We start from the raw sequence: 17,093 nt of genomic DNA on the forward strand, positions 1-17,093 counted from the left end.
GGCCACTCTTTGTATTCGAAGTTTTCAATTTGGAAACGGCTTAATACAAACATGTTGCCAACCAAATTCATGTCATCGTAAAAGTGAATTAAAGATGCTGGGATGAATGTGGCTACTTTTTGTCTCTGAAAGATAAAGAGATTTTTAGTGATTTAAGTAAGAAATAAATTTTTATTTAAAAAGAAAGAAAAATGACACTTACGGCTTGATCGAGAAAGATAACCAATAATTTGTTTTCACCAGCGATAGACAAAACAAAGTCGACCCAAACGAATGTAACGGTATACCAAACTCCGTATTGTGTGAGAGATGAAAAATAGTCAACAATGGAATGCACATCCATTATCAATTAGACCTACAACTTTAATGTTATATGACAAAAAACAAAAATTGAATGTGTTGTTATAATTGTAGTAGTTGAAGATATTGATTTGAAAATTTATAACTTATACGAATTCAAAATAAGGTTAACATATTATTTTATTATAAAAACATAATTTAATCCCTTTAAGAATATTATATTTATTGTGCCTTTGGGATGCTATACATAATTCAAATTAAGGTCAATTTATTATTGGGTAAGTTGAAAGTCGGGAGTGGTACGGTAAAAATCATTGTTATTGGTCAATTGGTGAAAGTTAAGATTATTTAAATCCAATATCCCTATAATGTATATCAAAATTCTCAGTCAATGTCACATGTTTGTGTAATTTTATTTTATAAGTAGGCCTTCAAAATTATAGGATATTATTAATAGGTCTCTATAACCTTACTAAATTCTAATATATTTGATTTTACCCAACTCGTTTTGTTGGACTCGGTTTTACCCGACATGTACTTAACCCCGGTTTTACCCGACATGTACTTTACTAAATTCTAATATATTTGATTTTACCCAACTCGTTTTGTTGGCACATAAAAAATGGAAATAGAAATAATAATAATTGGGCTCATAATCTCTAACCTAACAAAATGAGTTTGATTTACACTTGGCCCAACCCATTTATTCAACCTAAATATATAAGTGAGTGTGTTATAATAAAAACCCTAAAACCATAGAGACACATTCAGCAGCCGACATCATCTTTCAGCCCTCTGGTTTCTCTGTCCGATCATCGGCGACCGGTACCGGTTACGGCCGGCTACCGGCGTCCCGTGCTTGCTCGCATGTCGCCACACAACCCCAAGCTCCGTCTTCATCTTAACTCGCCGCACATACGCTGCCCTGTCCAGAGAGAGAGAGAGAGAGAGAGAGATCGGAGAACGGGAGAGATCGGAGATCGGAGCACATACGCGGCGACTTTAATTCCTTCCGACAAGTTCACCGGTAAAACATGGTGGTGTTCTTGATGAAATAATCCAATCATTGCAACATCAAGTTGAGGTAATTCTTGTTGTTAAGTTACTTGGAAGATCTTTTGTTTTCTCAATACCCTAATATCTAATCAAACGCCTATCACCATGCTAACCCTTGAAAGTTTTTGTTTGTTGATTTTTTGAGAATTTGTAATATATGTATGTGTATATATTCTGTCTGTGTATATATGCATCGTGAAATAGTATGATTTGGGACATGGTCTATAAACATGTATATTAAAATGATACTAATATGATATAAGTTTTGGGTTCATGTACTTCTTGATAATCTGTAGAGTTAGATGGTTAATTCTTATTCAAATTAATTGTTTATCTGTGCTGCTAAAAGTTATAAAGTCTTGTATTTTCTTGATTTAAAGGATCTTGATCTCTGGTAATGTCAAAATGTGATGCATTTGACCTCAAAAGTCAAAGGGTATTTTGTTTTCTCAAAGGAAAGCAGGTTGCTTTTTGAGTTAAATTTAATTTTCACAATTTAAAGACTTTGTGTTGATGTTAAAAGTTTACTGATAATCTTGATCAGGGCCGTCTTCAAAAATCACGAAAGAATTTTTGGCCCTGTGCGTGATAAAAATTTTGGGACCTATTCATTAATCCATTATGTTTGTTTATTGATTTTGCCCAAGTCGTTAATCCATTACACACTAAAACAGTTGGTCTTTTGAATTTGATTGGTAAAAACAGTTGAGCTTTAACGTTTTTGGTTCATAAATATAGGCCCTTTAAGATTTTTCATTTAAAAACATACAAATTTTTTAAAATATGTACATAAAAAAAAACTTAAAATTTTTTTCGGGCCCTAGATCATGTTATTTATCTGTAAGGGCCTATTTTTTTTATAAATCAAACGATACCATCAAAAGATATAAACAAAAAACAAAAGATTGTTATTTTTTCTCATGTTTCCCTTACACTTCTCTCTACATGCAAATTAAGCTTGAACCAATGGTGAATACATGAATTTTGAATAAGGGGCAAGATATGGGTCGGTCAAAATAGGGTGAATATATGCGGACTCAAAGCGCTATTAAGCGTAAACCGAATGAAAAAAAAAGTATTGGGCCCCAAATTTTGGGGGCCCAGAGCGGTGGCACACTCTGCACACCCTCTGGGCCGGCCCTGATCTTGATGACCTCAAAAGTCAAAGGGTAGGTCTATTCGCTCAACATAACCTTGATTGCGTTGAGGGGTGTTCTCTCTACTTTACACCATGATTTAGCACTCTATTGTTTAATGAAGTTACTTTCGTGTTTGCCAGGTTTAATTTGGCCGGTCTGACATCAAAGGTCAAGGGTTTGAATGTTCATGTCTTCTCTCAACATAAACTTTGTGAGTATTCTTTTTCAGTTTTATATCATGTTTTGCACCTGTAGGTTTAGTGTAATTTCCCAATTGCCCTTTATATATTATCCTTACATGAATATAGGCAACAACACCTGAGTACAAGGCGTACCGAGAAAGTCATGAGTAATAGTGCCACATTTGTAGAGGTGCGATATAATTAAACCACATCTAATGTCTGGAAAACTTCGTGTCGATTTATTCAAATTTAAGAACCGTCATAAGAACACATCTTTATTTAGTTTATCAAGTTATTAAGCTATTCATTCAACAATATTCCGGTTTAGGATAAAAATATATTTTACTTATATACTTCATTTTCTCTATTAAAAATACTTATATTTTTTTAAAGGATTAAAAATACTTATATACTTCATGTTCTTTATTAAAAATATATCATCCACCTGTAGTAAATGAGTTGGGGGAAAAAGGTTAAATCATCATAATTAAAATTAGCCTAAATAAATAAGTCAAACTCAATCAATCAAGAATAACAAAAGATCATCTAAAAAGTTATCTAGATTTAAATCTATTAGACCTGGAGTGGAGATCATGGGCTCTAAAAAGTAGGAGATCATGGGCACAAAATGTGGAGCAACCCATCAGGTCAGAAAACTGCAAAGGTTTAACCATTTATCATGTTATGTTGATATTATTAATTTGATGTTAAAACTATTAGTAATAAAAGTTTGATTTAATAGTTTACCTCTATATTAGATAATTTAATATAAATTAGCTTTGTGTACACTTAATATAAATTAGCTTTTATTTGTAATGTTGTTCAAAAGTGGCTGGCTATATTTCAGTTTTATGTTACCTAAAAAATGGCCATATTTCAGCAAATCAGTTTTTTTTTTTCAGTTAGATTAAATTTAAATTCAAAAGTGGCTGACTATATTTAAGAATGCTTTGAACTTGATAAGCAAATAAGAATGCTTTGTAGATGAAGAACATGCCATTTTTTGGGTAACATAAAATTGAAAAAAAACTGATTTGCTGTAGATGAAGACTCGAGATCTTTTGGACAATTTGGTCCTTTGAAGGGCAGTTACTCGCAGGTGAGTACCTCATAAATGTTGATGTCACTCCTTAATTGCATGATAATAAATAATAATAATAAATATTAATAATAATAAAAAATGTAATAAAATAATAAATAATAATAATAATAATAAATTTTAATATTTTAATAATAATAATAAATAACAATACTAATAATAAAAAATAAAAATAATAATAATAAATAATAATAATAATAATTAAATAATAATAATAATAATAATACTACTACTAATAATAATAATAATAATAATAATAATAATAATAATAATATTATTATTATGATAGTTAGTGTTTTATGATAATAATATAAAACTAATAAGAATAATCATAAACATAAGAGTGAAAAAAAAACTGAATTGCTGAAAAATAGCTTCCACATATTTTGTGACTTTGAAAAACCATCCACATTTATGAGTTGTTTTCTAAAAAAAAAAATTTACATTCAAGCCTGATTAATAACAATTTTCTTTTAAAAATAAAGTATTTCCAATATTTACTTTTAAAATGTTATATGTAGGGTAAAAAATGAGTTAAGGTGTTTAAAACCGAACTTTTGTATTTTACTCACAAATAATTTGTCTTTACACAGAGAATAGCTACATAGTGCGAGAGGGAGATCCGGTAGATGAGATGCTGTTTTTAATGCGCGGAGACTTGCTAACTGTGACTACAAATGGTGGAAGAAGGGGCTTCTTTAACTCTAGTAACCTCAAGGCAGGTGACTTTTGTGGAGATGAGCTACTCACATGGGCTTTGGATCCAAACCTGTCTTCGACTCTCCCCCTCTCAACGACAACTGTGAGAGTGATTACAGATGTCGAAGCGTTTTCACTTAAAGCTAATGACCTCAAGATTGTAGCCTACCAGTTCAGGAGACTACACAGCAAGCGCTTCCAGCATACGTTTCGGTAATCTTTCTTTACTTAACTTATCATATTTATATACAATCTAAGAGAATGTTAAACTTGTCAGGTACTACTCGCAACATTGGAGGACATGGGGAGCTTGTTTTATACAGGCTGCTTGGCGTAGACATCGTGGGAGGCAGAAGTCCAGGATGCAGTAGCACACACTGCCACCGGTACCTCCCCATGTCTTGGTGCAGCCATCTATGCCTCCAGGTTTGCTGCCAATATATTACACAACTTGAGGAGGACCAACCATTCACTTACTCCTAAATTATTGCCACTGCCACTCAAGCCAGTGGATCCCGATTTTAGCAGGTAGTCTTTTTGAGTCTGTACATTCAGCAAGGCCGGTGCTTTTATATTTTGGGTCTGTCAATATAGAAGGACAATTATACGCTATCGATCTATTGGATTTTATTAGTCGTGGCAAAATAATAAAAATAATAATAATAATAATAATAATAATATATAATAAATATTAATAATAATAATAAATTTTAATAATAATAATAATAATAAAATAATAATAATAAATAATAATAAAAAATAATAGTTAAATAATAATAATAATAATAATAATAACAATTTTTTTTAATAATAACAATAAAAAAATAATAAAAATAATAATAATAAATAATAAAAAAAAGAATTAGTGGTGGCAAAATAATAATAATAATAATAATAATATATAATAAATAATAATAAATAATAAATAATAATAATAAATAATAATAATAATAATAATAAATTGTAATAATAATAAAAATAATAATAAAAATAGTAATAATAATAAAAAATAATAATAAAAATAGTAATAATAAATAATAATAAAAAATAGTTAAAAATAATAATGATAAATGATAATAATAATAATAATTTTTTTTTAATAATAATAATAATAATAATAAAATAATAAAATAATAAAAATAATAATAGTAATAATAGGAATAATAATTATAATAAAAGGTATATTGTAATGACTGTTTTGTTAAAACACTTAATGAATGCCACCCTTAACGAATGCCACCCTCAATACGATTCTAAATTAATGAATGCCACCCTCAATACCATTCTAAATTGTAATAATAATAAAAAATAATAATAAAAATAGTAATAATAAATAATAATAAAAAAATAGTTAAAAGTAATAATGATAAATAATAATAATAATAATAATAATAATAATAAATTTTTTTAATAATAATAATAATAATAATTTTTTTTAATAATAATAATAATAAAATAATAATAGTAATAATAGGAAAATAAGAAAGTCTTGGGGTTAAATTGAAAAGTTGGAAAACTTTAGGTTAAAACTAAAAATGTCAAAAGGTTTAAAATGAGAAACATAAAAACCTTTGGGTTAAAACTTAAAAAAAACAACTTTTTTTTTTGAAAAACACTCAATACACATCTTACAACCATCAAAGCAACAAAAATTTGGAAATTTATAGTTTGGAAATAGATACCTCATCACAAGCTGCTCCATGTTTTTTTATTGTTTTCTGCTCATCATCCAAATTAGCAAGTCCCATTTCCTGAAATAAGAAATCAATGAAAATTGATGATCATGAACATATCAAGAGTTATAAGTTTATATTAACGGTATTAACCTGATTACATGCAGGTCCATTATGAAACAACGTTTTCTGCTGCTCATCATCCAGAATGGTAAGTTTCATTTCCTAAAATAAAAAATCAATCAAAATTGTTGATGATAGAAATATCTAAGTTTATATTAAGAGTATCAAATAAAAATAAAAACCTGATAACATTCTGGTCCACTTTTTATGAACGGATTCTTGACGGTGATCTCCTAAAACAACAAAATCAATACAAAAGTTTAGTGTATGTATAGTGACAGTAGCAGGTTTGTAAACAAATGGTTTTACTAACCTTTGCTGTAGTGGCCGATAAAGATGGTAAGGGAGATTGATTTTCATTGGTAGAACACTTTTGGTCGCCTAGTTCGAGTTCAGTTATGCTTTGCTTCATTTTTTTTGCTGAAATGCTTGATCGAATATGTTTGAACTTGTTACAGGCAGGTGCATTATATAGCACAAGATCATGGGCCTAAATTTCTGGAGGAAACTTGCAAGAGGAGTGGAGATCATGGGCCTAAATTTCTGGAACAAAACCACCTGCAGAAAACTGCAAATAACCTCCATTAGAGTGGTTATTTTTGGGAGTTTAAAGGGCTGAGATTTAATCTCAGCATGATCCGACGGTCAAGATGGATTTCAAAGTTAACTCCCACTTAATGGGTTCCATATATATATATAATTGAAAACCCCGACTCAATATATTAACCGTTGGTTTGGTTCTCTTTTCAAAATTGAACTGAATCGCACCGAGTTTGTTTTAATATTTGTTATGGCTCATATTCATGGGTCAAAAGTTTCATGCTTAGATGCTCTAAGCAATAACCAGTCATAACCGAGCCAAACCTCGCGTTAAATTGAAACAGAAAAATCAAATTTCCGTTTTTGGTTCGATTAGAGCCAAAACTGACTATGCACGCCTCTGATTTTCATTTTATTCGTAAAGAATAATACATGTAACATGTGTATATATACGCAAATAATAACATATGCATAAATCTATACGCGTGTGGTATCACATTAGTTTATGTGATGTGAAAAAAAAAAAAAACAATACACAAGTAAAATTAGATATGTAAACACACTTTAGAAAAATGAATATTTTGTGATTAAAGTAATACTAATAACAATTATTGGCATAAGTTATTATATTTAATTGAGTTTTAAAGGCTCAAGAAACCTAACATTACATTACTTAATAATTCTTATTTTTAACGTAATCTATCATTGGCACACATTGGCAGTTAAATGTACCAACAAGAACTTCATCATCACAGCTAAAGCAAGAGAAAAACAAAAACTTTGATTATATGAAAATCAAATGGCTGTTACATCCATGTTACAACCTTTTTCAAACATCATTTCCCATATGAAACGAGTCGAGTCGTGTTCCAGTTAACCAACACAACTAATCCTTGGTAACCCACCTACTTCCGCGAACCTCATACCGACCAAACTTCAAGCTTTGGTCAGTAATAATCTCACCGCCACTTGTATAGCTCCTGCGGTGCCTTTTCTTCTTAGAGTCGCCACTGTCGCTATAACTCCCGTTTAGAAGGGGATCATCGATCCCGCGTATTACTCTCTGTTTAGTAAGACAACTGTCATCTCTTGTTCCAGGATCCTTATCTCCCTTCTTTATGTTTTCAAATTTTTTGTGCAGCTTTGCATTAAACTTTGTGATCCCCTTTTCTACTGGTACCCTTGCTTGGTTCACTGTAAACCTTAGATCACTAACAATCTGTATCAAAAAGTCGGTTAACTACCATGAAACCGATGATTTGGAATATGACGAAGAAAGTGAAAACCAGGGGTGTCAGTCGTGTTGGGTTATTGTATATTGGATTGGTGGGTCCAAACATGAGCAATATATTTATTTGGAGTAAAACACCATTTTCGTCCCTGAGGCTTGGTCACTTTTGCGACTTTCGTCCGAAGGTTTGTTTTTTAACGTCAAGTCAGGGGTATTTCCGTCATTTAAACTTGCCATTTTGGTATAGAAAATAAACAAAACAAATAGCTAATATGACGGAAATACCCTTGACTTAACATTAAAAAAAATGGATGGAGTTAACAAGTCGGATGAAAATAGCAAGATTTCAAACCTTTTGGATCCAGATGCGTAAAAAGTAAAAACAAACCTTTGGACGAAAGTCGCATAAGCCCTTCACGGACGAAAATGGCATTTTACTCTATTTATTTGTATCAACGAAAATGGTATTTTACTCTATTTATTTGTATCAAGACAGGACACACTTATATTGTTGCAACCCGAACACTGTTTGTTTAACCCATTTATCTAAATGAGTCAAACGGGTTGGCAGGTTGTAATAAATGGGCAAATGACCAAAATATGCTCGTCATCTACAACCTTTGAAAATCCACATGGATGAAAATTGTGAATTGGTTAAAAACAAAACAGAAAAACTTACATATCCACCACCACCAACGAAAACATCACGCACGCTTTCTCGAATGGCGGTTTTGATCTTGACATCATCAGCTGGTCGCGGGAGCCGTAGTTTTGTGCGGCGTTCACTGTCTCTAACTTCATCAGGGTCTAAAGGACAGTCACTAGAATAATCGCCGAGAACAGAGAAATCGCCCGTAAAATAATCTCCCATTAGCTTGTATGGTTCAGATGGAAACACATATAAGTGAACCATTGAAGCAATCCCCATCTGTTCTTGATTCAAACAAGCACCAGTTAAATTTCAAAACTATAACAAAACTTTTCAAAACAATGAACACATCTAACTAAAAGTACATTTTTTTTTTTTTTTTTTTTTACAGAAGTATCTCATTTTTCACTAAAAAACTTGCCAAGTCACATCAAAACAGAAGGTAGACAGGCAACAAGCGCTGAATAGATTTAAATGAAAAAAATTACCTCAATACAGATGAAAAAGTTCTGTATGCTTGATTTGAACTGCAGCTCTTGAGCGATTGGACTTCTGACTAACCCGAAAGAAAAAAGAAGGGCAATAGCGACGCCTTGCCACCATGTCAGGAATACAATTGACTTAAACGTTAGAAACTTTGACAACGGATTGATATGCGACAGTTCATGCTTTGTGATTTCATAAAACTGAACTAAGCAATATAAAGCCCATGTCTGACTGAAGTTTATAACGACAGCCATGTAAGGGTACCTGCATAGTTTGATAAACTGAACATTAGTCAATTAGTCAACCCTCAAGTCTCCTTCACAATATACACCACCTAAACTGTTATCTTACCCACATCCCCACTTGAAGTCTCCTTCACAGTATACATCAAAGGCTTCTAGAAACACAGCCAAAACAGATGTAACAGCTTTTATGATCATCTGTTGGAAAACACATAAACTGTCAATGGGATGAAAACTGTACTGAAGGTTTTTTTTTTTTTTCTTGATGAGAAAACTTACGTATTGAACGATTCCAGCTTTCATGATTTGGTAAACCCGCTGGCCGAGTTTCCATGGTTCTAAAAACAAATTCATTGGAAAAATATGGTGGATGGTTCCTTTTTCGGAAGTTTGGTCTAGCAACGGGCTTCTTTGACCCGCACGTCCTTCCCTTTCCATGAAATTAATCGCCCGCTTCTCACCCCCTTGCGTGAAAGAAAGAAAGAAAGGAAAGTTATTCATAATCTTTGATAATATGTATGTACATGTTAAGGAAAGAGATTCATGTTTTGGAAGCCACATACCCAAGCATGCAATAAGATATCTCCCAAAGCAATACATTGCAAAAGCTTCATAGCAATCTCTCAGTATCTCGATTTCAAGGCTAATCGATGGATTCAATAGCGACACAAACTGCGCATAAAAGTTCTAGTTATAATACGTATTCACGCCTTCTTTTTTGGTGACCATGTTATAGAAAACTCACAGGACCCACCAAGACCCTGGGACCAGGTAAATCTCGACTTACGTTGGGCAGGTGTTCTTCAAGGGGTAAAATAGGAAACCAGTGGAAGCTGGATTTGAACATAATAATACCTCTACTAGAGGAGAAAGAGATGCTTATCACTATGCCACCCCTTGAAGTTTATAGTTTCGTACAACATAACCGTAAATCTTTAGCATTTGCATTTATGGTAAATGATACGCACATTAGTTGAAAGGTTAAAAAACCTAAATATGAACATACATCAGATCTCATGTATACCATTTTCTGTCATCTTCTACTATTAGTATGTACTATATGTTATTTGTATTTGTAAAAAAGTATTAAGGTTTGTTGAGCCGGAGCAACCTCTCCTCACCCTCCCTAGACCCTGCCTACGGATGGTTATGTTTGTTCGTTTACATGAGATCTGTTTCATCCCGACTTCATTTGACATCCTAATTTTCCCTATATGATCTGGCTGTCAAATAAGCAAACTCTAGTCCTATAACGGTTACCTTAAATCTTCCCATATGTTCAAACATCATTAGTTACAACAAAGACTACATATGGATCAATACTACACAAGTGAAACGCGGTATTCTTAGATCTTAAATGCCATTCCTATACTTTCTTCCAAAGATTCATCCATTGTAGTAACAATTCGATCAATTGTAAACCACTTACAGATTCAACAGCATAACTTGGTACCATGAGCACGATACCAAACAAAAACTTCTGTTCCTGCAAACCAAAAAGTAGCTAGACTTAGTAAGATTGACTCATCAAGAACACTTATAACATCATCCACCTGCATTCTATACAAAGTCCTAAAACTCGAAGCCAAAACAAACAATCAAACCTAGGGCTGTAAACGAACCGAACGAACACGAACAAGGCCTTGTTCGTGTTCGTTCGTTAAGGAACAAGCTTGTTCATGAACTGTTCACGAACGCTTACCGAACGAGATTTCTTGTTCGTGTTCGTTCATTAAGGAAACGAACATGTTCGTGAACTGTTCACGAACACTTACCATATGCTAATGAACTCTAACAAATGTTCATGAACATAAATGAGCACAAACGCCGTTTATGAACACAATATTCATTTTAGAATAAAATATGCATTTTCATCACAAACATTACGAAGAATCAACAAAAAATAAATAAACACTTAAGATAATTATCTGAACACAGTTGGCGTGATTATCAAAAACATGATAAACACAAAATTAAGAGTTTGTCAAGCTTTAACACAAACTAAGATTGAAATAGTGAAATGTGGCATGTTGTAAGAGGCATATAAGATAACCAGGGTTTCAAAATTTTAAAAACTAGAAATAATAAAACAAAATACAACATATAAAAACCTTTAAACAAACTAAAACTAATAAATATTAACAAGCAAACATAAATGAACTCATTACCGAACGCTCACGACATAAACAGACAGATTACCAAACGTTCACGAACATAAACGAACGAACGCAACCTCTGTTCATGTTCGTTCGTTTAACTTAACGAACGGAATTTCTTGTTCGTGTTCATTCATTTACTAAACAAAAGAACATAAACGAACTTCCCGCCGAACAGTTCACGAACGGTTCGCTCAACGTTCGGTTCGTTTACAGCCCTAATCAAACCCACCAAAATCCCTAACCCTTTTACCTACACTACCCCTAATAAAAATATACAAGGCAAAGTTAAGGCTATGACAGACAGTTATAACAGGCGAAGCCGAAACAATCAAGAGTTTAATTAATTAATTAATGTGTGTGTGAAAGAGAAGAGAAGAGAAGAGAGACCTCAGGGTTCTTGTAAGCAGATAGGTGCTGGAACAAGAGGAAGATTGATAAGGTGAGACTGACAAACACGAAGACAGCAGCAACTAATGTAGTCCATGGAAATGCGGAGTATTTAAGGATACCCATCAACGCTAATCCTCGTATCTTCTTCATCAATGAATTTTGATCCACAAAAGGAGAATGATTCTTGAATACGAACACCATGAGAAGAAAGAAAAATTGAGTGATCGATGCATGCACAACTCAAAACCTAATTAATTAGCCACTGGATTTGGTGGTGAAATTGGAGAACGTATCAAGATTTTGATCCATCAATAAAACTGAAAAATATACAATGGTGTGATCTTATGGAAATGAAATCTGCCACCTTTTCATCTTATTTTTGGATAATATATCACATATACATACAAAAAAATTAATGTTATTTTTTTAGATAGAGAAATAGTGGAAAAAATTAATGTTATTTTTTTTTATAATATAGCCTAGTAACATCTTGGATATAAGGTTTAGGGGGTGTTTGGGGTTGAGTTTTGAAAATAGATTATGCGTTTTGAATAATCAGAATCAGATAATTAGCTGTAACAAAACGTGCTGCAGAAAGATAATGTTTGGATTTGATTATGTTGTTTGATATCACAATAATCAGATAATCAACATTGTTTGGATTTGATTATGTTGTTTGATATCACAATAATCAGATAATCAACTATTTGAGTGTTTGGCAAGTATATACATTTTAAAAAAATAAATAAGTGAAAACGTAAAAATCAGTTTTTGGATTATCACGTTTTCCTGCAGCAAGGGGTGACCTACTTATGGATTATCACGTTTTGAACTCTACAAAACGTAAAAAATCACTTTTTATTAATTTTTTACCAAACACTCAAAATAGATTTTTTGCGATTTCAAAACACAATAATCAAATAATCAGGTTGAAAACGCAATCCCAAACACCCCCTTAGGGATCATTAGGTCCTAGGTGATAGACATTCTGGATTAGGGCTGTCCAAACTGCTCGACGATCGAAGATCGCTCGACGATCGCTCGAAAAATGCTCGAAAAATGCTCGTTCGATTCCCGCTCAGTTTGTAAATGAGCCGATCGGATCGGTTCGATTCAAATTCAATCCAAGCATGAGCATAGCTCCGCTCGCTCGTCGATCGCTCCGTTTCGCTCGAATTATTTTTATTATTATTAATATATATATATATATATATATATATATATATATTATAGATTTTATAGATAAAAACCCAAAAAAATATAATAACCAAAAAAAACTAAAAGCCCAAATAACATTCAACCCAACTTAATATTTAATATATAAATCTAAGTATCTAACCCTAAATCTATTCTTCCCTAATCAGTCGTATTCAAATCGCCGCTCTAATCTCGGTCTCACTCTCCGGTCTCCACAGTCACAAACTCACAGTCTCCGTCTCCGACCCTCTAATCTCCGACACACATATCGCCGCTGTCTCTAGTCTTCAATCTTCGGACGGTCTTCAACAGTTCTTCAATCTGCAACAAGTGTGTCTAATCTGCTGTTTGGTATGTTTGTTATAGTAGCATAGAGCAAGATGGAGATCGATGACATTCGACAGTTGGCAAAATTTTGATGTAAACATGGTTGGTGATTAGCTGTTGTTTGTCCCAGGTCCTTTCTAGCTTCTTGCTAGAATGGGCCTGGTTGGTTGTATTCGCACTTTATTTTGTGTTGCTTTTGTATTCGCACTTTATTTTCTGTTTCTTATGTATTCTCACTTTATTTTATGTTGCTTTTGTATTCGCACTTTAAGTTAGAATTTGTTTTTGTTGAACAAAGCCTTATTATTCAATCGAGCGAAAACGATCCGCTCGCTTTTTTTTAGGATTTGATAAAAACCGAGCGAAACCGAGCCGATCGATTCAAATTCAATCCGAGCATGAGCATCACTTTTGCGATCGGTTTTACAAATTTGATCCGCTCGGATCGGATCGGTTGTAAGTCAATCCGAGCATGAGCAGACCCTCGATCGGATCGGATCGGATCGTGAACACCCCTATTCTGGATATGATTGGGTGGCTTCACTAATGACACGATGATATTCCACTGATTCGTCAATGATCCAAATTTGTCGTTAAAAAACTTATTTTTTTAACACAAATATACACTACCTCATCTAAAATCTAATTAAATACCCAATGTCATGGCTCATTGGGCATACAATTAATGTTGCTTGTATTATTTTTTCCTCAATTTGTTAATTGTTAAAATTAAAGTGTTGCAACCAGGATGTTTGTGAACCTATGAAGACGACATAACTCCCTCGTGCCGGCAAAGGCTTAGAACAACACTAGGTTTGAGAGTAGATGTATGTAGATATAGATGGCTATAGATAATTAGATGGAGAGCGGTTGAGACTTGAGACGGAGGGGGGGGGGAGCAATTATCTATGTTTGTCTATTTTCTATGAAACACTGGTTAACACCAAGGTTAACTAGCTGGGTCGTCTCGTATGTGGGTTCAATCTCCCTCTCTACTCGCCTAAGACTGGAAACCTGCAAAACAGCAACACCGTTAGCTCGTTAAGAGGGGAATATGAGGGTTTCCCTCTTAACCAGGCTCCGACGTGAGAATATGTACTGTTCTGGGGAGAAAATAGTGTGTGTTGTGGTGAAAAGTAAGGAGAACCGAATGTTTAACCTAAATGATGAATGGTCCTATTTATAGCCGAAGGGTGAAGGAGGGACCTTGCCAGCTGCTACCGGGCGCCAGCTGTCCGACCAAGGGAAATATCCTCTTGGTCTCTTCTGCTGTTGTCAGTATAGTAGTACACGTGGCGCGCCGTTATTTGCCCATGCAGGATAATTGGTACTGCAGCTGTCGGTCTACCCCCAGGTAGTGTCGCAGGTCCAAATGGCGTCCGATTACTGGTGACACGTGTTGTCCTTTTTGTCTTGAGGAGCATCTTCGGTGCCACCCTGACGCCTTCCAGAAGCTTCTAAAAGCTTCTGGATTCGCTTGCTGATGTAGGCGCCATGTTGACCGGAAAAAATGATGTAGTCCCTGTCATGTGTACATAGAATTGAGATTATACCTCTTTAATTTAGTATCCGTCAATGCATACCGAGTGCAAATGTTCTCAATAACATAATAAACTCTCGATCTCAAATTATACAAAAGAATATTATAAAAAAAAATTAAAATTATAAAAAGCAAACATCTTGTCATGTTTTTTTACCAAGGAAAAAAACCTTTCAAACGTAATTATAGCATACAAAAAATTAATGCACGTGCCAAAAAAAATGAAAGTAACCCAACTAATTTTTTCTACATTTTTAAGTCAATTATCATAATAGCTAGTGTAGGGTCGAGAAAGGTAAAATGTAGATAACCTTATCTCTACCCTATAAAAATAGAGAGACTGCATTAGGGTGAGCGGGGCACCAGCGGGGAGTGGCCGCGGTGACCCTATTTCCCTAGCGGGAACACCGCCGCCATCCCTGCGGTGACCCAAATCGGGGAGGTGGGTCGGGGTGAATTCACCGAAGAAGGAAGGGGGAGAGTGTGGGGCCACCATCTTTTCAAACCAATCAATTATTTCCTTTTTTTTTAATAAAAAAACAAGTCACCTAATAGGGGAGTGCCGCCATCAAATTGGGGTGTGAGGGGAGTTTAAGAGGGGAGTTGACGTGGCATAACCTGATTGGGTGTGCGTAAGAGAGGAGACTCCCCTCTTAGGGGAGTGCCCCGCTCACCCTTAAGTCAGACCCCCTGACTCCATAGTAGTTTTGCATCAAGCCTTGAACCTAAGCCACATAACAATTAACAATCGGGACAAATGCCTATTAGTGCATGTACTCTTTTGTTTTTCGGCAGTCAACGCCACTACAAGATGCATGATTAACGGCCCGCCGCTTTTACCGTTGTTTTCACGAAATTAGTAAAATAACATTAAAAATTAGTGCAATTTCACTTTTACCTCTACGAGAGCTACATTATATGTGCATAACGCAAACGGGACGATTGCCAAGAGTTCATATACTTAAAAAAATATTTTAAATTGTGACCCAATACCTTTATAATTTGTCAAAATATGATTAAATTGAACTCAACTCTTTTGCACAAATTAGGTCAAAAAAATTCTTTTCTTTTTACATTTACAAGAGACTTTTGTGTACCAAAAATAAATTATGTTCGAGTTACCCTAGAGTATATATACACCTTTTTTAATATTAAGTTATACAGACTTTTGTATACCAAAATTAAATTATGTTTAGTAGAGTATATATACACCTTTTTTATTGTTAAGTTATAGAGTTGGTTAACGTATAATGCGTACGAGGTGCAGTTATAATATGCGGTTTTTTTTTTTTTTACAATATGCGGGTTTTTTTCAACATACGGATTTTGGTATTTTACAACATACATGGTTTCGTTATGGGGATTATAACATGCGGAACTCAGATCGCACGATAAGGCACATTTACTAAAGTTATTAACTAACCTATACAAGGTTTAAAGTCCTGAATCAGGTAGGCACATTTACTAAGGCTATATGGTGTGGTCATGACCCTCATGACCACCATGACCCTCCACGTCAGTGACATGTAACTCACCTCTAATCCACCATCCAAAACCAATACCTTAAGGGTCTGTTTGGTATGGGGTAATGGAATGGACGAAGGAATGGAATGGACGAGGTAATGGAATGGACGAGGGAATGCAATGGATCATTACCATTCTGTGTCTTGTTTGGTTACTATGTGTGAATGGAATGAAATGAATTATTATTGTGTATTGTTTGGTAGGCAAGAAAAACGGAGTAATAAAATCAGCGGTGAGAGGTGGTGGTGGTCGATGGTTGTGATTGTGGGTGGTTATAGGAGGCGGTGGTGGGTGTCGGCGGCGGCGACAGGCGGTAGTGGTGATGGCGGGTGGCGGTGCGGCGGTGACGACGAGTGGTGGTGGCGGCAAGGTGGCCGTTGGTGGTGGTTGGTGGCGGCGGCGATGGTTGGTGGTGGCGTCGACGATGGTGGTGGGCGGCGGCGGCGAGTGACGTTGGCGGTTGGTCGCAGCTGTGGGTGATAACGGTGGCGAGTGGGCGGCGGCGGCAGCGGTGGCTGTCGGGGTGAGGTGGTGGCG

The 17,093-nt window shown here is 34.5% G+C and overlaps 1 protein-coding gene and 1 long non-coding RNA gene across 4 annotated transcripts; one reads left to right on the forward strand and one right to left on the reverse strand.

Moving 5' to 3' along the window:
• The first annotated feature begins 206 nt into the window (after positions 1-206).
• LOC110911698 lies at positions 207-6,976 on the forward strand. Of its 3 annotated transcripts, XR_002577263.2 has the most exons (8): positions 208-1,384; positions 2,636-2,706; positions 2,804-2,867; positions 3,721-3,776; positions 4,370-4,688; positions 4,753-5,003; positions 6,316-6,359; positions 6,730-6,976. It is a non-coding gene; the product is annotated as an uncharacterized LOC110911698 (long non-coding RNA). The 3 variants fall into 3 exon arrangements; XR_004882109.1 differs by having other exon boundaries at positions 207-1,384; positions 2,636-2,867; XR_004882108.1 differs by lacking the exon at positions 2,804-2,867 and having other exon boundaries at positions 210-1,384.
• A 597-nt stretch (positions 6,977-7,573) lies between these two features.
• LOC110911699 (protein LAZ1) lies at positions 7,574-12,319 on the reverse strand. The gene is made up of 8 exons (XM_022156330.1): positions 11,966-12,319; positions 10,849-10,905; positions 9,983-10,091; positions 9,699-9,883; positions 9,529-9,617; positions 9,180-9,441; positions 8,722-8,970; positions 7,574-8,030 (listed from the first exon to the last, which is right to left on the reverse strand). The coding sequence occupies exons 1-8, from the start codon at positions 12,167-12,169 to the stop codon at positions 7,698-7,700; spliced, it is 1,488 nt and encodes a 495-aa protein (XP_022012022.1). The 5' UTR covers positions 12,170-12,319; the 3' UTR covers positions 7,574-7,697.
• Between the last annotated feature and the right edge of the window lie 4,774 nt (positions 12,320-17,093).

The sequence above is a fragment of the Helianthus annuus genome, chromosome 15 (assembly GCF_002127325.2).
Source record: "Helianthus annuus cultivar XRQ/B chromosome 15, HanXRQr2.0-SUNRISE, whole genome shotgun sequence".
Taxonomy (NCBI): Eukaryota; Viridiplantae; Streptophyta; class Magnoliopsida; order Asterales; family Asteraceae; genus Helianthus; species Helianthus annuus.

Excerpts from the sequence above, each read along its gene's own strand:
- LOC110911699 (XM_022156330.1), bottom strand. The coding sequence starts at position 12,169 with ATGGTGTTCGTATTCAAGAATCATTCTCCTTTTGTGGATCAAAATTCA. Across the intron at positions 10,092-10,848 it reads CAAGTTATGCTGTTGAATCT|TTTGTGTCGCTATTGAATCC; the intron begins GTAAGTGGTTTA and ends TTTTATGCGCAG. Across the intron at positions 8,971-9,179 it reads ACTTTTTCATCTGTATTGAG|ATGGGGATTGCTTCAATGGT; the intron begins GTAATTTTTTTC and ends AATCAAGAACAG.